This window comes from Labrus mixtus, chromosome 8 (assembly GCF_963584025.1).
Source record: "Labrus mixtus chromosome 8, fLabMix1.1, whole genome shotgun sequence".
Classification (NCBI taxonomy): domain Eukaryota; kingdom Metazoa; phylum Chordata; class Actinopteri; order Labriformes; family Labridae; genus Labrus; species Labrus mixtus.
This window is the reverse complement of record NC_083619.1, coordinates 6,666,800-6,686,532: the sequence shown is the minus strand read 5'-3', so window position 1 is coordinate 6,686,532 and position 19,733 is coordinate 6,666,800. Positions and strand designations below refer to the sequence as shown.

Here is a 19,733-nt window from a genome sequence, read left to right as displayed (position 1 = left end):
CTTAATTTCAACCATGGCGTCCATTTATAAACACTAAAATAGCTATTATGTGATTGGCTTTATCAGATACTGTTGAAACATCAACTCCATCTGTTTTATTGGCAGTAATGGTGAAACTGGGATTGAAAAACTGCCCATAATCAGTTAAGCATAAAAAGATATGTATTTATGAGAATCAAAAGGGAGCCAATGCTTAAATGAAATCCTTTACATGGTTTATTTTAGACATAATTGTTAGTTAATGGACATATTTTAAGAGTATTTCAGGTCTTCCTTTTCCCACATAAGAACCTCAAATCTCTTATTAATCAAACCCCAGCCAGCCTTTAAGTTTACATGATTCGTCATGAGAACCCAATTGATCAGTGTGTTCCCAATGTTTTACCTTTCAGTGTAAGCACTCACTACTTTTACATGCAGGGTTATAGCTCCAATAGGCTTTTTTATTCGACTGCTGCCCTTGTCCCAGTATACAAACACCAGTGGGAGAGACATTTTATTGGCAAAAGTATGTCCTATACTTCATTACAGTAGGTGGGGGTATGCCTCCTTTTAGTAATGCTGGTTACACACTAGACGATTAAAAAAACGTGGGAGACCACAGACATCAGGACAGTTTCAACCAATTTTCAACATTATAATCCCCTGAACGCACACACTACACAACTCAGCCAGATCGCAATGCCACACACCTGCCATTTGTAGTAAGATTTCACAGACACAAGATCTCACAGTAACTTGCGTGAACAAACATGACTTACATTTTTTTTTTTTTTTAATATGGAGGACGATTGAAGTCATCCGCTGGCTGTCCTGCTGTGTTTTATGTTTTTGCTGTGGAAATCAGAAAAAGAGAAAAACCAAACATGTGTTATACGATTCCAGATTGGGGAGACTCCGACTCGATCGGGAACAGTGAAATAATCACGCTTGAGGATTTAATGGACAGATAATTAGTTGCAACAAGCAGCAAATCAGCTTCAGCTTTTTTTTATTGCATGTAAACATACTGACTGACCATATAGGGAGCATGATACAAGAAGTAGGAATACATGTATTTGTATCAAAATGTAAGTATAGGTTCACAATTTGTCAGCTGTGTTTGAAGTCTCGAGTCAGGAGCACATAACAGATGGATGATTTGCTTCCTGCTGTTAAATACATGTTAAATATCTCTTTTGCATTTCCAGTGTAAATGATTCAGGACAAAATCCCCAGTCCATAAATTCAAAAGTTTATGTGGAGCAATATATTCCAAGATTACCATGTTTTGGGTATTCAAATTGGACTTCTATATATTGTAGAAATTGACATACAGCCACAATAACAAGTTGGTGTTTCACTTTTGAACAAGTTCAGCACCGCAGGGCACCATCGTTTTTTTAGGGCATGTGACTATAGTCCGTCTATAATCTGGAGAGGAGGGAGGGGTTGACGAAGGTTTAACTGTAAAAGATTAACATTGATCTAGTTAAGGCCAAGGTCAAATTATCTGTTGCGTAGTTAGCTTTACAACAGTTGTTTCACAGACTGAGATTGAATTAATGGTAGCTGGTAGTTGGGTTGCACAGACACAAGTCGTTTTCATACGTGCACACCTGAAAATGTCTCGAAACATTTCAAGCTGGCTGCTCCTGAAATCTTTCTGAGTTTCTTGATCATACGTGCAAATCAAAATGACGGACTATATTTCTGTAGGACGGGAGGGTGGGGTCTCAGGAGACATGGCGTGACGTGAGAAGGAAGCAAAAAGACAAGCAACAGACTCTACTGCTTTAATGACATTTTTTGCCTTTACATCAAGGCCAGTTGGACATATTCACTGTATCAACCAACGAGTGGAGAAGAACATACTGGAACAGAAAACGCAGTGTAAGAGTTTCATTATTTGCACAGAGATCACAGTGGTCGTGCAGTTGTCCCAGGATATAAACCTCATCACCCCCTCCCACATGCTAGGAGTGAGTATCAATGATTACTTCCTGCTACATTCTCACATCAGCTCAGCCTGACTTCACGTGAAACGTTTACCAGGGGGCTGGCAGGTAGAATTCCTGCTAAGGACGTTTGCGTTCACACATGCAGCTCACGCCCCAAAATGTCGAAAAATGTCCAGGAGTTTGATGTAATGTATGTGTGAAAGCGCTAACAGATACCTGCTAATTGACAAATAAATACTATCCAACATTTTCAGTCAGCCCAGAGTGCTGGAGTACTGACTTCATGGATAACCTGGTCAGTACTCGCACAGGCTTGCCTGATATTTGCTTATCCAAACGGCACCAGTGCCACCTCAGAGACAGCTAGCAGCTTCCACCCGTCACTCAAAGCGCCACCAAGCTTTAATGCTTCGACAAATTTAAAGGGCTGATTGATGTAAAATATAAACATTTAACCTGCACATCATTGTCATGAATACAGAAAAGAGCTTAGGCCAACACAATTGTTTCTTATGCCAGGCAGTATGTCAACAGTTGGTAGTTCTGATATGGGGATGCACTCAGAATCAGAATCAACTTTATTGGCCATGTATGCTTACACACACAAGGAACTGAGCTCTCAATATACAAAACACAACATTAAATATAAAAATAATATAAGGAAAAAGACTCATATACAGACAAGGCTAAATAAGATAATAGTGCAGACGTGACTTTAGTTCAAAATGCTGAGATGAACATGATAATAAATATGCAATTGCACTTTTTTTGAAAATGCCCTCCCCTTCAAGTCAGCCTCACGCTGACATTCAAGGAACTCCAGTCCTTAGTAATTTCTTCATTATTTAGTTCCTGGTTCTGACAAAAATAATTAATATTTTGATGAAATATGAGACAGCTAAAGCAAACAGTTAATTTATTTTAAATTGGGCACCCCCCCACCCAAAAAAAACAAAAAACTTACTGCAACAAAAACTTGGTATGTAATATGTTCTCCTGAATATTGGTCTTACGTAGATTTTATAATTCTTTAAATTCTTACTTTTGAGAGACATATTGGTGTAAAAACATTTATTCTGAACATGCACATGTAGCTCATCAGTCCAGCTTTAGGCGGTGTATACAACTGATTTCTCTCTAACAACTTTGTTTTTGTTTGTTTTGCACAGATTTAATTATTAGCCATAAATAAAGACGTAAACAGCTAAGAACAGTCTGGATGTTTTAAACACACAAAAAAGAAAGAATAAAAAAACTCACACATCTGGAGTCTGGCGTTGTCTTCAAAGCAGGTTTTCATCTGTCACTGTTCTTCCTGGTAATTACAAGTAGACTACTTCTTTCATGCAAGGATGGCAACACAAAGAAACATGAAATATACACAACATTTACAGGCAGAAACCCAGAAGACCTTTGCCTTGCTGCAGAGGGCCATAAATTGAAAAAAAAAAAGTCCTATACTCAAATAGATACTACTTTCCCGAAAATTAAAGTAATACCATTACTTTAACAACATTTTGTCCACATTGTGATAGCTACAAAATGAATGACAGAGGGGTGTAGTTACTATTAAATGTATACACATCACATGGACCTGATATACTGCATGTATTTGTTCTTCTACTTTTTGTTGCTTCCTTCCTTTGCATGCCTTTAACATTCAGATTAAGCCTTAGATCAATGAGCAGTATAGGCTCCATTATCTCTGTAGGTGTTAAGTTGGCTCCAGTTTCTCTGTGTCCTGCTGTGGGGAAACAGACACACAACCGTGTGCTGCAGCCTTTAAATGAATGTGTATTCACTGACCTCAGGTCATTGATATGTATAGCACACATAATGTGTGAATTCAATTTGCAAAACACTAACTTTGTTATTCATGAGGAGAAGTTGGGATCGTTATCTGCTTCAGTTTTAAGTGCGCCCCCCCATGTCAAAGACTCTGCAGTCATGTCAAAGAGACTGCAGTGATAAAGGAGGATGGCTTTTCTAATTAATGATCCTCAAGTACATTTTACGAAAGTACAAAAAAAACCCAACAGATTTCTTACATTTGAATCTGTGATTTTACTAAATGCTACTGATTTGATTTTATGGTTGGGTCAAATGTAGTTTGATGTATGTAAGATGTGTTTCTTATGTTTACTTTGTCTTTACATTGTGCTCCAGTGACTTTAACCACTTTATATAAATAATGAAGCACATTTGGATATAAGAGAGCAGAGATCTGGGAGCTGCAGCAGGAATGCCATGCTGATCTGAGCCTGAAGTGTTTTGTTGTTGTGTTGGTTAGTGATGTGTAACATCCCCGACACCCAATCAATCTACAGACCCCCTCCCCTCCTCCCTCCTCCCCCCCTCTCTCTCTATCGCTCTCTTATGGTGCTCTCTCTGCCTGCTCTTTGAAATCAAGTCACACAGACAAATAGCTTAAGAGACAGGAAATCAAGATTCAGCTTTTGAAATAAGAGACTACTTACTGGAAGACACATATTGTATGATGCAGAAAATATTTACTGCGCATCTTGGACACTGTGTATTCATGAGATCTAACTTTGAGATATGCTAATATGTAAGTAAATAACAGTCGTAACCTCCTTCATAATGACTTTAGACTGACGTTTCTTAGTATTTTTCCCACTAAAAAACAATTATCAAAAAAGACGAAGTCATTTATTTGACTTGTTTTTAATTAGTTGTTCAATAAAGTGGACTGACCATATATCTTTCAGGAGTTACGCCAGGATGTAGAAGATCTCTGGTTACAGCTGTCCAACTCCCCTGTGCCTCATCCTACTTCTTTTAGGTTTTATACTATGACACCAGAGATTGTATTTGACCAACAATGTTACAGCTGTTAGCACCTTATAGATCACTAATGCTATTTCTTCTTTTTTCTTTTAATTAAAATATGATAGCCTATAGGTCAATTCTGATTATCAACATGCAGCAAGACATACAGTACATTTACAAAAAGACGGTCTTAAAGTTAAACAGGCTCCATAATGAAACAAAAGTGACAGGTTTATTGATAAGAGCAGATATTGTAAAATGTAGGTTACAAGGAGGCCCAGCAGGAATTTAAAAGCTCCTGTGAGTGGTTTTAAGATGGTGATAAAACAGGTTTAAGTAGGCTACTGACTTCTTTTTTAAGAGCTACAAAAGCAAAGAAGACTATCATTGACCAGATATATTAGTTATTTTACTCACCAAAATCAATGCAGAGAGGGGTCAGGGGGGTTTTTACATTTTCCAAAGCAAAGTTTAAATGTGAGTGATACATTTAAATATAAAAAACTCAGGGTGAGATTTAGAAAAACACAACTGATGGCTTTCATGGAGATGAAAAAAAACACCAGCATCATTAAACCGCTTTATCCACAAACACATTTAAACTCACAGGAACTGTAAAGTCAAACTTAAATTAATAAATAATATTAAGAATGTTCACATGCAAATCATTTTATCTCAAATATTTATTAGCTATTTATGTTTGATGTAATTTGCGATACTGGCACACATAAATTATCAGAAATTTTTCATCTATAGAGTAGCCTATTTAAATAATCTAGCCCTTTCTAAATAGCGACTTTTATTTCGAAATGAGCGAGCGGAAGTCCTGTGTGATTTCCTGTGCTGTTTGACACTGGCTGCTGGCGGCGTGTGTGTGTGTTAGTTTGTGTGTGTGTGTGTGTGTGTGTGTGTGTGTTGTCGGCTTCCTGCTCGGTGTCCGCACACCGTCCGTGTCACCAGTGTTGATCAGCTCGCCATGGCGGAAGGACGCAGAGAACAGCCCCATCCGCTTCTCTCCTTACCTCCGGCCAGCAAGCGACCCTGCCTGCGCCCTGCTCCCCGAGGTCCCGGCCCGGGGCCCGGCCATGGCAGCGGGTTGCCCAGCTCCCGGTGTCGTTCTCCGGAGTCTCTTCTGGACTGCGCCGCGAAGGCAGTAGCGGAAAAGTGGGCCTTCGAGAGAGTCGAGGAGCGCTTCGAGCGGATTCCGGAGCCCGTCCAGCGCCGCATCGTCTACTGGTCTTTTCCCCGTAACGAAAAGGAGATATGCATGTACTCTTCGTTTCAGTGCCGAGTCGCCGGCGAGGAGGGTCCGTCGGCGACTACCGGCGGAGCTGGAGGTGCGGGGTCCGGAGCTACCACCGCCGGTGGTGGCGGAGGATCTACCGCCGGTACGACTGCTGCCGTGGGGGCAGCCGGAGCAGTGGGGACGGGAGACGGACTGCCTTTCCGCCGGGGTATCAGGCTGCTTGAGACCGGCTGTGTGGAAAATGTTTTACAAGTCGGTAAGTGGAATAATTCAGTGTAAAAAAAAAAAAAGGCGACGACGCTTTTTCCCCTTTTTTTTTCTGTGGACTGTTTCCAAGTCCGTGCCGCCGCTGCTGGAGCTTTACGGGGGATGATTGATGGAAGTTTTCCCGGCTGTCGTGGAAAGTATTTAAAGCGTTTATCCCCCCTCAAATGTAACCACACACGGATCTGTGTACGATGTTAGAGTAGTTGAATGAAAAACAAGTGTTTTGTGTTAAAGTTTTGTAGCTTTTATTGGCCTCCACATGAAAGGGGAAGAAGCTTTAGCCGACCAGCTGCTGGTAACAAATTAAAGGGCTTCCTATTGTAGCTTCACTCAGTAGCTTCTGCGCATTTTCCCCACTTTTCCCTTTACACTGAACCATTAGCTCGTATATCACAGGAAAAACAGTGTTTCTACAAATATTAGCACTTTATTTCCTCCTCTCCGGGGCGCCTCGTCGACGGTCGGCACGCCGGCAGAGAGGCAGGGGGAGGCGGGGAGGAGGAGGGCTGACAGACGCGGATACAAAAGGGACTCGGCGTTTAAAGCGTCGGGGCTTTTTTGTTTATGCGTGTTCCCCGTTGTAAAAAGTCGTTTTTCCTCAACTCGCCATCGGTTGAGGGTGGCTTAAGCGAGGAACAAAGGCGGTTATTGGGTCTCTTATTATGATTAATCCGACGGTAATCCGAAAAAAATCCCCCGCAGCTTTCTGTTTATTTGCTGCTGCTGGTCGCACCGGACAAAGAGCGCAGTCGCCACCAGCGTGGAAAATATTCGCTGGGAGTGTTTGTGTGATGTTTTTACGGGTTTAAAGTATCTGTTTATAACGTTATAAACTGAGTTTATCGGTGAGTTTGCCTGTAGCCTCTCTCCCCTGTAACACAAAAGGCTTCCAGTTGAAATGATCGATAAGCGTCTCGCATTTCCAGCGCTGCAGAGAGAGAGAGAGAGAGAGAGGGGGAGAGAAAGAGAGAGAGAGGCTGTTTCCAAACAAAGGGCCATTCCGCAAAGCTCCATCACCACTCACATTCTCATTAGCCTCATACCCCCGGCTCTGCACAGCCACAAAATGAGCCCATACACGAGGGAAATGGACGACATGAAACCAATAGATAGTTTAAAAAAAAAAAAAAACAGCCTTTAATGGTTACTGGGAGCATTTTTTTCTTCTTCGGCCATATGGTGCGAGAGCCACTGGAGCTTGTCTGGGGTTTCATGTTGCTCCAAGGTATCTGGAGGAAGGGGGGGGGGGGGGGGGGGAGCTGCAAACTGTGGCTGCTGTCTTCCTCTGTGACTGCTGTATCTAATTGCATCTAAATGCTCATCGATTCCAGCCCATAACTAAAGGAAACGTGAGCCTCGTGAATATGAAAGTGATATTTGCTCTTAAACTGGATTGAAAAGTTTTGCAAGTCTCGATCTGTCTGCGGGAGTTGATATATTGCACACTAAACAGTAAAGTTATTAAAGTCAGATTTGTTCTGGCTTTAGTTGTGTTGTTTGCCTCCAGGCCTTGTATGTCAGCCTTATGCAAATGTTGATTGTAAACCATAATTTAAAAGAAATGTCCTACTTTTTTTATCACTGCCTGTCATTACAAAGGTATGACATTGTTGAGGTCATGTGTTTGTAGGTCAAACAGGTTCTCTTTTGCTGGTGTTGAAATTAATCCAAATTATTGAAGCACTCTTTTCAAAACAAGTTGCCAATATTTTGAGATAAAATAAATGTGCCATTGGATATGAGCGCCAGGTGGAGTTTCAATGGTCAAAACAAAGTAAGCAAACACTTCCAGTCTTACCTGCCTCAAATCATTTCCAATCCCCCCTCAAGGTCAGTCTTAGCAGGCAGACACACAGGTTTGTCTTTCTGTCAACAAAGCTCAAAGCGGGCTAGAGCTGTATGACATCAAGATAACATTTGGCTCGATCTTCACTCTGCAGACCATGGGAACCAAGTTGCTGCGTTAAGAGTTTGCTGCCTGACTTAACAGGAGAACAATCGTGTTTTGTTGTTTTTCTCGGCTGGATTCAGATAGGTTGGGTAACCGAGCACGCCGGCACACAATGCACTCATTAAGGATCCAGTTACACACCTGTAAATGACAGTCCTGAGAGAACATTCACCTTAGACGGCATCCTGCAATCGCCACTTAAAATAGCGGCAATTCTTGTTTAAAAAAAAAAGAAGCAAAGATGGACGTGCTTCTTGTATACTGGTAATAAGAGCTTTCTGCAGAGATGAGGCTGCGTGTTGACACATGCAGAGTGATGATGATGCACCGTTCAAAATATGCCATCTCACCAAATAACTGTTTGCAAGACTGGTGTTAAACTTTTGATTACATAAAACACAGGTTCATTGTTTTGATGAGACTGGAAGCTACTTTTTGTAAAAAATATAAAAAATAAATATCTGTTGCTTTTTAAAAACTTTATACACTCGTGTCTCTGCATCGGTCTCAAAATGAGGTGAGGGAGTGTGTGTTGCCATGCAGCTCTCATCTGTGTTAGCATCTTTAAAGACACTGACATAGCTCTTTACACCTAAAGCTTTAAAACATCCATCTTTGGGCAAATAAGACATCATTTAGTAATTCCACTGACCTTCGATTCAATAAACAAATCACTTCACCACAACTTTCAAACAGTCTGGAAACACCGTAGTCTGTAGCTCACAAGCTAGGCAATCATGAGATAAAACAACATGATCTTCCTCACAGCTATATCACAAGCTCCACAGGAGCTAATGCTTTTTCTTTGAAACTCATGCTCGTCTTCAGACTTGATTTTTTTTTTTTTTAGCGTTTTTTCTCAGAATCGGTTGCGCCCAGAGCCAGATCTGGAATTCCTCAAGTTTCTTCTTTCAGGTAATTGCTAATGGGATCTAAAAGACGGGTGGATCAGGGTGAGATCTGCCTTTACAATCTGCGTGACCTCTACAAATGAGATATCCAGGTCACAGAAAGTTGAATCAAAGAGCAGGAGTGTTTGAGAAGAGGAGGACAACTGTTGCCTGATGTTGCCATTTGGTATTGTATTTCCCAAAAAATGGAATATACAGAACTTGGTGTCCTACTTTCTGTTTGCTTCCACATCTGAACGTTTTGTTTCAGCGCATTTAGAAAGCAAGTTCTAATGAATGTAGCTGGCAAAAGAGAGTAATCCCAATACAAATTGCCAACGTTAATCATTTGATATATCTTTTCTGCTTCAACAATTATAAATGAATCTGACTGATGTGTCCCTTCGGTGCCCCCCCCGCCCCCGTACACTATGACGAGAAGGCCCTTTGTGTGTCAGCCTCCTTTAACGGTAATACTGACGGATTGGGGAGACGTGAGCTCATCAACAACTCATCGGCCCATGTGTTCCTAATAATCTGCCTCTCGCTCCAAGTCATAATTAGAATAATCAAAGCTAAGCGTGCTTCTATTTGTACAACCCCCCCTTCTCACACACACACACACACACACATGTGCACCCAGAAGCCCCCATACCACAGCCTTATAAAGTCCTCAGAGAGCGGGAGGAAGGGATATAAGAAGAGGGAGGGAGGGGGGGTTCTTAAGCTTTGAGTCAAGCTTTGGGATTATTGGGTCATGCTTTGTTACCCAGCTGTAGAAAAACCCCTTGTTCACAGAAAGAAGGGGGGGGGGGATCTGTGTGTATATGTGTGTGAACGTCTCTGTCTGCGTAACATTACATAAAGCTGTAATGGGTCCCTGACGCCTTTTGAAGCGCCGGCGACTCTGACAAAGCGAGGCAGCGGAGTCGAACAGGATTAAACTGTACGGGACAGTCGGGCAGGGGGGGGGCTGAACACACAAGCGCGGCCTCTTAACTCCCAACACTTTCAAGGTCCTGGAATATATTAAAGCTCAGAAAGCCGGTCCTTAACCGAGTTGCATCAGTCCCCAGAGCTGTGAAGAATCAAAAGTTAAGACATCAGGTGTCAGCTCAGCGTCAAACTTTGTCTTCAGACTTCCAAAAAGTTTTGGGTCAGAATCAGAAAGTTAGCTGGATTTGGACGAGTTTCATCTCAGTTTGTGTGTTAACATACAATTCGAGAATGGCGGCGGTTTCTTTACCACAAGCAGATAACTGACTCGTGGAAAGATATGTAAGAGCGTGCAGCCTGACCCGGCGGGGGTGATCTCAGGCCTAAAGTGGCTTCTCGCCCTGCCCCTGCTTTCCTGTTATCTCTAACATCTCTCTACACTCCTGACTGACTTCTCATTTGGTGGTTAGGGTGGGGGATTTTCTTTTTTAACTGGAGGCTTGTCCTTTGATTGGGCACAGGTATCTTGTTTCTTTTTCAACTACCTGTTTATTTGCCTTATAGTTTGATTTGTGTATTTGTTTTCACGATTTTCTGCTTGTAAATCACTTTGTAACTTGTTTCTGAAAAGTGCTCTTAAAAAACAGTTATTATTATTATGACTGTTATTATTGAAGAATGAAAAAAATAACAGCTTTGAGTGTGAAGTGTCTGCTTATCACTGCATGTCGTCAGAGTTGCTACATGTATGAGTTCCAGTTTTTCACTTTGCTGAGTGTGTGTGCGTGTGTGAAGGGAGGTGTGGGTGGTTAGTCTTGCCAGTATTTTCTTCAGATGTAATTTCCTGGCAGAATGGCCGCCGGCTTCCTTGTTGTGGAAAAAGTCTTGCGAGCCTCTGGTGTAAATCCGCTCTTTGGATGCTCAAGAGCGCTGCGATAAAAGACAGGAGGAGGCGGCGAGCTCATCCTCGCTTGCCTCATCTGCCATCTTTCTTCTTCTGACACAGTTTATATCTGCCTGTCCATATCTCTATCTCTGTCCTGTCCTTACCTTCTCGTTTCCTCCCATTCTGTGTGTTTAAAAAAATAAATCCACATTCAACTTGTTACTCCACGCCTGCCGTCTGTCTCTCATGACGTTTCTGTTTCTCTAACTTACATCAGTTAAAGATGACTCGCACTTGAATCATATCCTGTTTGTAGGCTCCTGCTCTGTAAGGAGATGTTAGTCGGCCCTGGCTGGGTCATTTCTCGCCCTTCCTCTCCTTTCATGCGTTGGGCTGCTGGTGTTGATGGTTTCTGCAGGGGGAACTGGGAAGGGTCGGTCCTGACTGCTGTGTGAGAAAAAGGTCACACAGTTGACAACAATCCTTTAGAGCCGGCGACTCTGCATCGTTTCCACACTGCCGAGACGTCAGCTCATGTTCTGCTGGGTAACAGTGAGTAACTTCACCGAGGTCGGACGCTGAAACACTCAGCTGAGGGTGCAGATGTGGATACAAAGGGAATACATGTTTTATATCAGAGGGTTTTTATTCTGTCCGTCCTTGATCAAGCTGAACGTACAGCTGAAACTTAAGGTCTTATTTGCATGTAAGCCCATTATACTGGATTATAGTCATTTTGTGAAACATTTGAATATTTGATTCATCACACTTTGAAGTCAGCTGGGTTTGGCTCTTGTTTGATTTCCATTTTTAAGCTGCTTCAATCCGTATTTAAATATCAACAAAGCTTCAAATGGCATGAGATTTAACGGCAACAATTTCATAATGAAACCTTTCAGGTGGTTTATCAAGAAATATTCCCAAGAAATAGATTTTAATTATGATGCTGTTTGGACCAAACAATCCTAATTAACAATTAGAATTTGGGCTCTTTGAGATTGTTCAATTATTTCTTATTTTCTAAACAAAACCATTTACTGGGAAGTTAAATGTAAAAATGCAGAACGTATAAGTCACTATGGAAACTGTTTTTAGACTTGGACTTTCTGATATAGGATTTGAATCCTCTGACCTAAAATAAATTGGATTGAGAGCTCAACTTATCAATATTTGTACATAAATATTGATCAAATGCATTTCCTATCAATTGTTCAGAGTTTGATAAGCACATAAAAGCACATTGTTTTTGGTATTATGCTCTGCAATTTAGCTTTTATTCCACCAGCTAGCTTACTGTTTGCTAACTGTTCAGACAGACAAAGTTAACGACAGTCTGTGAAGATGCATGAGAAGTGAGTCTTAAATCAAAGCCTAAGTTCTCCCTCAGGAGTGTGAACATTGTAGTTACATTATTCAGGGTGCCACCAAAGTCCAAATGAAGTTACTCTGTGAACCATATTCTCATATTAGCCATCAAGGAGTTGTGTTTTTGTTTTGTTTACAGCTCGTCAAGATATTCAGAAGGGTTAAAAAAAAAAACACTTTCTAAGAGCAACTTTAAATTTCCTCTTTCCCTGCACCTTTCACTTTGTACATGCGCTCTAAGGGCGACAGTGGCTTTATTGTGTGTTTCAGTCTTTTTGAGATTGGAAGCTCTTTGTCAAGAAAAGTGCTCAAAGAGGCTTTTGTTAAAATGCAAATCATCACTTTGATTTCTAGACTTTTTCAACATTTAAGTGTTTTAACCTTCACAGCAGTGCTAACTGGATGCTTGAACGTCAATTTGCAAAAGCTGATTTACTTTTTCTTAAGTGCATTTGTTTTCTGTTTATTTATCCGTGTTTAGTCACAGAAAAAAGGATTCTGAGCCACAACTTTAGCCACTTAGCACACGCGCGCACACAGTCATTTACACACATGTACACACTCACACAGTCCGTCTTCAGCTCTTCCCCAGCGCACAACACAGACAGACAATATTTAATCAGTGTAATTAATTCCGTGCCCGCCACATTGAAAAGAGAAAATCGGTAAAACAAATTGTCCCTGCACTCTTATTAGCTCTCGGAGAGGCCGGTGAAAGATGAGGCCATTAGAAGATGCTCTGTTGTTGTATTCATCAAAAAGAAGAGGCACCTGTGCACGCCTGTGTGAGAGCCCATAAGGGTTGATTATATGAAATCATTAATCAGAGGTTGTTGTTTGATGGCGTCCTCCTCACCATACAGACACAGCCATTTGTATGTTACATTTGAAACACAAGACGCGTGATGAAAGAAACCGTAGGGTGTTCAATCACAGATTTGTCTCTTTCACACTGGAACGATGCTCATGATGTCAATTAAACCAGTAAAAGCTGTTTCCAAACCTGAATATGAGCGCCGTAAGGGGACTTGTGTTTCTCTTGGCTTTTTGGTTGTTGGTACATTTTTGAAGGAGTCAAAAGAGAGAGGGATCGTCTTTCGGAATTCCATGGACAAATAAGACTGTCATCAGCAAAGTGTTGCATGCCATCCATGCTAGTGTGAAGAGATATTTGAAACGAACACAAGATACTTGTGGCCTAATGAAAGGATACGCCCTCAGAGAAGAAACTACTCATCTCACTTGTGCCCTAAAAGTTATATTACCTACAACATGGCCCTTAGTTACCCGGGCTCTGTTTATGCGAGCTAGCCAGGTAGTGACATACTTCCCATACCTCCTACCCTTACTACCCCACCGCATGGCCCCTATCCACCATCCCAACCCAACAATGTACCAAGAGCCAGGACATCACTAGGGTTGTCCCACAACACCTAGGGAGGGCTGGATAGCTAGGACCTACCCCCACCGTTACCACCTGCCAAATGTCTGTGGGCGTCCTCAAAGAACACATACAGGCCGAACACACATGCAAAGTCTATGGTTTTATATTGCCTGAGTCAAGATATGAAACGTTCTGCAGCATGGTGAATTGTGGTGAGTTCTAACCCTAACCCCCTGCATTATGAAGCGTAACCTACCATGTTCACCAACTTTTAAGTTTTGAACCATGTGAAGTTTTGAAAGTTTTTGCAGTATACATGTTTGTAAAATAGCATCCCACCCTTGAATAGGAGAAAGGTCTCCTGGGAAAAGAGACAATTGTAGAGGCACAAATGGAAACACTTTCATTACCTGGGTCTAGTAATTATCTGCACTGTGTTATTGAGACCAAAAACCATCACCATTCAATTACAGAAATGGTACCTTCACTACTTTACAGCCAAATAACTTTGAACATGGGAGTATTACCCTACGAGCCTGTTTTTTGTGCTGTACATTCAGCATTGTTTCCATATTTTTCCTCTGTGTGTGTATTTCCAGTATGTGTGTTCTGTTTAAACCTTGCCTCAGGTGTTGCAGTCACATTTTTGCTGCGTTTTTCGAGCCATGCCATTTCCACCCCGGACTTGTTTGTAGTTGCTAGCAAGAAAAAAAAGGGCATTCTTTGCCGTTGGTACTGTTTGCTCAGCTCTGTCCCTAAACAACAGCTCCCTTCTTACAGCGGTGTAACAGCACAACGTGCGTGCGTGTGTATGTGTATCTGCACATGTGATGAGATAAAAAAAAAACACAAAGCAAACAGCCCCCTTTTTTTTTTTACTACCCCTGTCCTGTTTTCATGCCGACCTATCCTGTGTGTCGCTCTGTGTGTTTTCCTCCACCTTTAGTGCTTTTACCTCGGCTGGTGGGTGTGCAATTATGAGCCGAGATCACTGCTGGCCTTGTCCTTTTAGCTTTTGAAGCTGACACTCTGCTGTATACTGTTATTGCACTCTTCCACACCTGTCTTTTATTGGCTTTCTGTGTGTGTCCAAGTGTGTGTTGTTTACCACGGTTGTTGCACACATTTGGCCTCTGTTCATGTCTCTGAGAGGCTGGACATGAAAGAGAAGTCAGAGGCTCACCGACTGGACCATTACGGCCTCGTTTGGATCTAATTGCCTAACAAATGTTCGGGAGAAAGGAAAGAAGTAGACGTGGGGGGGGGGGGGGGGGAGGGAAGGGGCTATTTGAAATGGAAAATAAACCCAAATCAAAGCAACTCTTATAATTGGGTCGTTAGCTGCATATGCACCACAATTAAACTTCTATATTTTCTGTACTTGTCGTATGCGTAATATAATCGTATAACTCATCCCACATGAGATTAAGTGACACACTTTCCTTACAAATGAAAGCCGTGCCTGTGGCTTGAAAGGTGACATGAGGGGGAATTCCAGGATGATTTAAGCAGGAGAGGGAAACGGTGACAGGTAGCATTGTTTGAAAGAGGTTAATCTCTTGGGGTGAACCTATTTGTGGAAGTGCTGATTCTTTAAATATATGTTACGCTCTATAGTTAGCCACATGAATGACAAAAGAAGTTGTCTTCAAAACAGATAAATTAAGATTAAGAATTAAAACCTGTTTCAAATTTATTGACCCCAAACCCACTTTCCTTACTTCTTTTTTTAAAATGTGGTGAGGTTAACCCCCCACCACCCAAAAAAGCTTCCTTTTCTTTGCTGATATTGATTACTTGATGGTTGGATAGAGCTCAGTCAAGCAGAACTTCAGCTCAAGGTATTTTCTCCGCTGTTCTCTTTTATTAGCCACAGGGGATTTTTTTTTTAAAAGCCCTGAAAGAAGCTTGAAGGGGTAGCTTCACATTTTTGAGTCCTGCTGCTTTTTAGAGAGAAAAGAAAAACATCTGGGGCAAGCTACTAACAAAATGAACCACCCCATATGTAATCACTAAAGTTTAACAAGGTCGAACTTTTCTGTAAAGAAAACTTTGGTGATTCTTGCTGTTTAATAAAGACTGCTGACAGGCTACACGGCATCCTAACATATAAATAACATGTTTTAGATTTGATGCTTTCCATCATTCCAAAAGTTATAAAATATGTTTTTTTTAACCGTTTAAATATCTGTAGGCTAATCATGATGCTAGAGCTAGCAGACCCGTAGTTTAATCTAGCACACATGGAGTTACAGCTCAAGATTTCAAACTATTTCCTGAAGAGTCCATTGTATTTTATTACTCAGCACTGCCTTTATTTTCTCAGTATTCATACTGAGCAGTCAAAGAAGTCAAACACATCAAACTAAACGGTAACACTTAAAGATCAGAGATTCACAGAGCTAATTGCTTAAAATCTGACCTTTTGCAATGAACATGATCGTGGGCTCGGTGCAAATGTACGCAGGAGGAATGTAAAACATAATATTACATCTAAACAATAATAGCCTATCGAAAGTTTTCCACAGAAGTCTTCTTTTGAGTTCTTCTTTTGTAGCATCTAAAGTCCTCAAACACATTTCCCATAATGCCCTGCGTAGTGCGACCAGTCCTGCTCTATGCTAATTCTCTCATTCATCCTCTCTCTCCTTTTATTTCTTTTAAATGCGGTGAAGTTCCTGCTTTATTGTGTCGCCCATCTCCACTCGCAGCAGCCAGTTGTAGATCATAGATATCAAGCGCAGATCGTCATCAACTGCCTTCTTTTCACTCCTCCTTTGAATACACTCACAGTTGTGTGTTGCAGCGACTGCCTGCTTCCTATGTGCCTCTCCAATCTCTGCAGCACTCAAAGCCGCTCTCAGCAACAGTGCTATTACTGCCAACAAGACAGACGAGGGCCCATAGGAGTCCATTGTGTGAGAGACATCCATTATAGTTGGATTAGAAACTATTTCCATACATTTGGTTGGCTTTGATCTGAGGAAATAGGAGTCAACAACCATGCAGCATGTCATTTCTCTGTCTTTGTGCGCGTGAGCTGCTCATATTGTCAGATGTGCTCCTCCTCTGCAGAGATCTGTCATGCTCCTTTCAGCCGAAACCATTTTTTTCCCTTCCTGCTGTATATAAAACTTAATTTGTGATTCACCTGTACTCACCTCCTCAATCGATTTGATCTTTTTCAACAGTGCAGTTTGTCTCTCTCTGGTCATCTGGGGCCTTTTCGTCGCCCTCTTTCTCTGCTGAAATGTGCGGACGAGGTTTTTAAAGGAAGCACTTAGCACTAAAACTACGAATAATTATATCACTTAGAGACCAAGTCCCCTATTATGGTGATTCAGACTGTCAGTGTGCATTAGCAAATGGGCCGAGGCCTCCCGTGTGGCTGAATAATTCTGAGTCTTTGAATCTGAAACGCGATCAGCACATCACTCTTTAACCCCCCCCCCCCCCCCCCAAAGGTCCTAAAAGTCTGCTGTTCGCCTTTGTGCCTGTAGTCAGTCCCACTCCAGCGCTCTGTTTCTGCAGCGATGCTTACGTTCAGCTGCTAATGTTCAACAAAGCTTTGAAATATGTGAAAAATTACAGCGATTAAAATCACCTCAAAGAATTGATTAGAACTGCACTCAGCTAATCCCGATCCTATTCATTTAAATAAAGCAGAGACATTCTTCACGGTATAAAAAAATGCACCAGCACATCCGTTCAAGCAGAATGAAGATTTGTACATTAGATTAGCAGCATCTCCGTGCTGTCTGGAGAGTCTCGCATTTTCTCAGATTGATTTATTTTTTTAAAGACAAAAGAGTTGAACCAATACACTCTCAAGACCGACCAAACCTCCAGAATAAAAAATACAAAGTTTTACAACCTGATTTTTAAATACGAATAACCACAAAACAGCTGCTTGTCTTGTGTGAGTGAAGAGCAAATAGCAAAAGTTTTTACAGGTTGAAAACCATCATTCCCATCGTCATGGTAATCAGCTGTAACAAATAATGATTGAACAACCTTGGTACTTAAACTTAATAAGTTGTTATGGCTCAAGTGTTAGCAAACAATGTTAGCATTTATATAAACCACTAGACAAATGTTAGTCTTAACACACTTACAAACTTCAAGTGGCCAGTTTGATAAAAACTAACTTTTTAAACTGACGTCAAAGGCAGGGAGGGAAAGAGATCTACAAGCCCCCAAGTAAGCCCACCAGCTAGTATCTGGAAGAAAAAGGAAAATGTGGACGGTGAAATGTATTCAAAGCTCTCCTGTATAAAACCTTTATTAAAGTTTTTAAATTGATGTTCTGGTAGCACTCAAGCCTAGCATACTGTAGATATGTGCACAGGATTTTGAAGCACTTCAAATTAAGTGGTTAAAAATTGTCCCCTTTAAAAAAAATCATAAACTTGAATGAGCATTGAGCCCTTTATTTCATGACGTTACCTAGAGGATGTTTTTATCCATGTTGTATCTGTTCAGCCTCACTGTGACTCACATCTCTGATCTGTTAGAGGCTGCTGGGTCATGCTGCTCTGTCGATGGCCTCTTCCTCTTTGAACAAGCCTGCCTGCTAACGGGTGGGACATGAAAACACAGAATCGAATCAGGCTGCTGTGTAGGAGATGCTGCCTCAGCGTTATTTAATTGAACGCTGCTGTAATCTGAATCAACCCCATGTTACCTTATTTCTCTTCCTGTACGTAATTCCACTGCATTTTCACCAGTTTCCCTCTCCCTCCGCCTCTCTCTGCCTCCCCTCTCCTCTTTATCTCGCTGCCTGCTAATAACAGCACTCTGTGTGGGTTTCTTTAGTGGAAAGGCCTGCTATGGCCCATTAGGCAGCAGCCTCACCGACAAATGAAAGCTAGCACTGACTGCAGAGGAGGAGGACAGGAGGAGAAGATGAAATAGGGTCGGGGTGAAGATGGGATGGGATGGGTAGTAAAAAAAAAAGATGAAGGCGGGGTGAGAGGGAGGGAGACTGTAGAGAGGGAGAAGAGGGTGAGAGGGAAGGAGGGAAAGGGGGGGTGAGTGAGGGGAGGTGTGAAGCAAGGAAGGAAGGAGTGGAGTGGAGAGGAGGGAGAGGAGAGCTGAAAGGCAAATGTAGAGGAACATAACCAACCTGTCACCTCTGGCTCTCCCTTCCCCCTTCACACACACACAAACACACTCAACAGCCACCAAAAAAGCCGAAGAGGAGGGAGGGACCTCATTAGGCTCTCAGCAGTCCATCACACACACGGAGGGAGAGAGGGAGGGAGAGAGACTGCGGGGCTGATTGGTGGGGGAGGGGGATGCCCTGAGAAAAGAAGGGAGCAGAGGGAGGAATGAAATTGAATTGATAGGAGCAGTCAAGTGCAGACACAGATACACACACACACACACACACACACACACACACACACACACACACACACACACACACACACACACACACACACACACACACACAAGGGGCGGACAAATTCCCACCATGCGCACACACACACACACACACACACACACACACACCACACACGCACACAAAGACAGACAGACACACTCTGCTTCTATGCAACATGATTAATGTGGTGAACAGCCAGGAGGATCAGACTGGTCGAGACCTCTCACCCTTTTACACGCAAACACACACACACACACACACACACACACACACACACACACACACACACACACACACACACACACACACACACACACACACACATCGGTCTGCTCTTTAAGTGTCTCGGTGCCTTTTTTCTGGCTCGTCTGTTCACACCCTCCTCCTCCTCCCTCTTCACACCCAAACATAGATAACGGAGAGCGACACCAAGGATGTTGTTTTTTGTTTATTATGTTCAAGTTGAAAGCTGGGCATCCTTTGCAGTCAATTCTTCAGGACGATTTTGTATGAAATGAGAAAACAAATGATGTGTAAATTCAAGGAGAACTTTCAATATTTTAAGGATTTTCTTTTTCACTTTACCAAGCTATCTGAACTTTACAAAAAAGTTTATACCAACAAAAGAGGCGCTTCAGACCCAAACTGATGTTTAAACCAGGTTGTAATTGTTTTTATTTCCTGCCTCAAGT

The 19,733-nt window shown here is 41.9% G+C and overlaps 1 protein-coding gene across 1 annotated transcript in view; it reads left to right on the top strand.

The window, feature by feature from the left end:
• Positions 1–5,606: 5,606 nt before the first annotated feature.
• The window catches only part of zswim5 (zinc finger, SWIM-type containing 5), a 65,098-nt gene continuing 50,971 nt past the window's right edge, over positions 5,607–19,733 (top strand). The window contains exon 1 of the mRNA XM_061043973.1: positions 5,607–6,232. Within this exon, the coding sequence (XP_060899956.1) occupies positions 5,707–6,232 (526 nt within the window). The 5' untranslated portion in view covers positions 5,607–5,706. The remainder of the gene's footprint in view (positions 6,233–19,733) is intronic.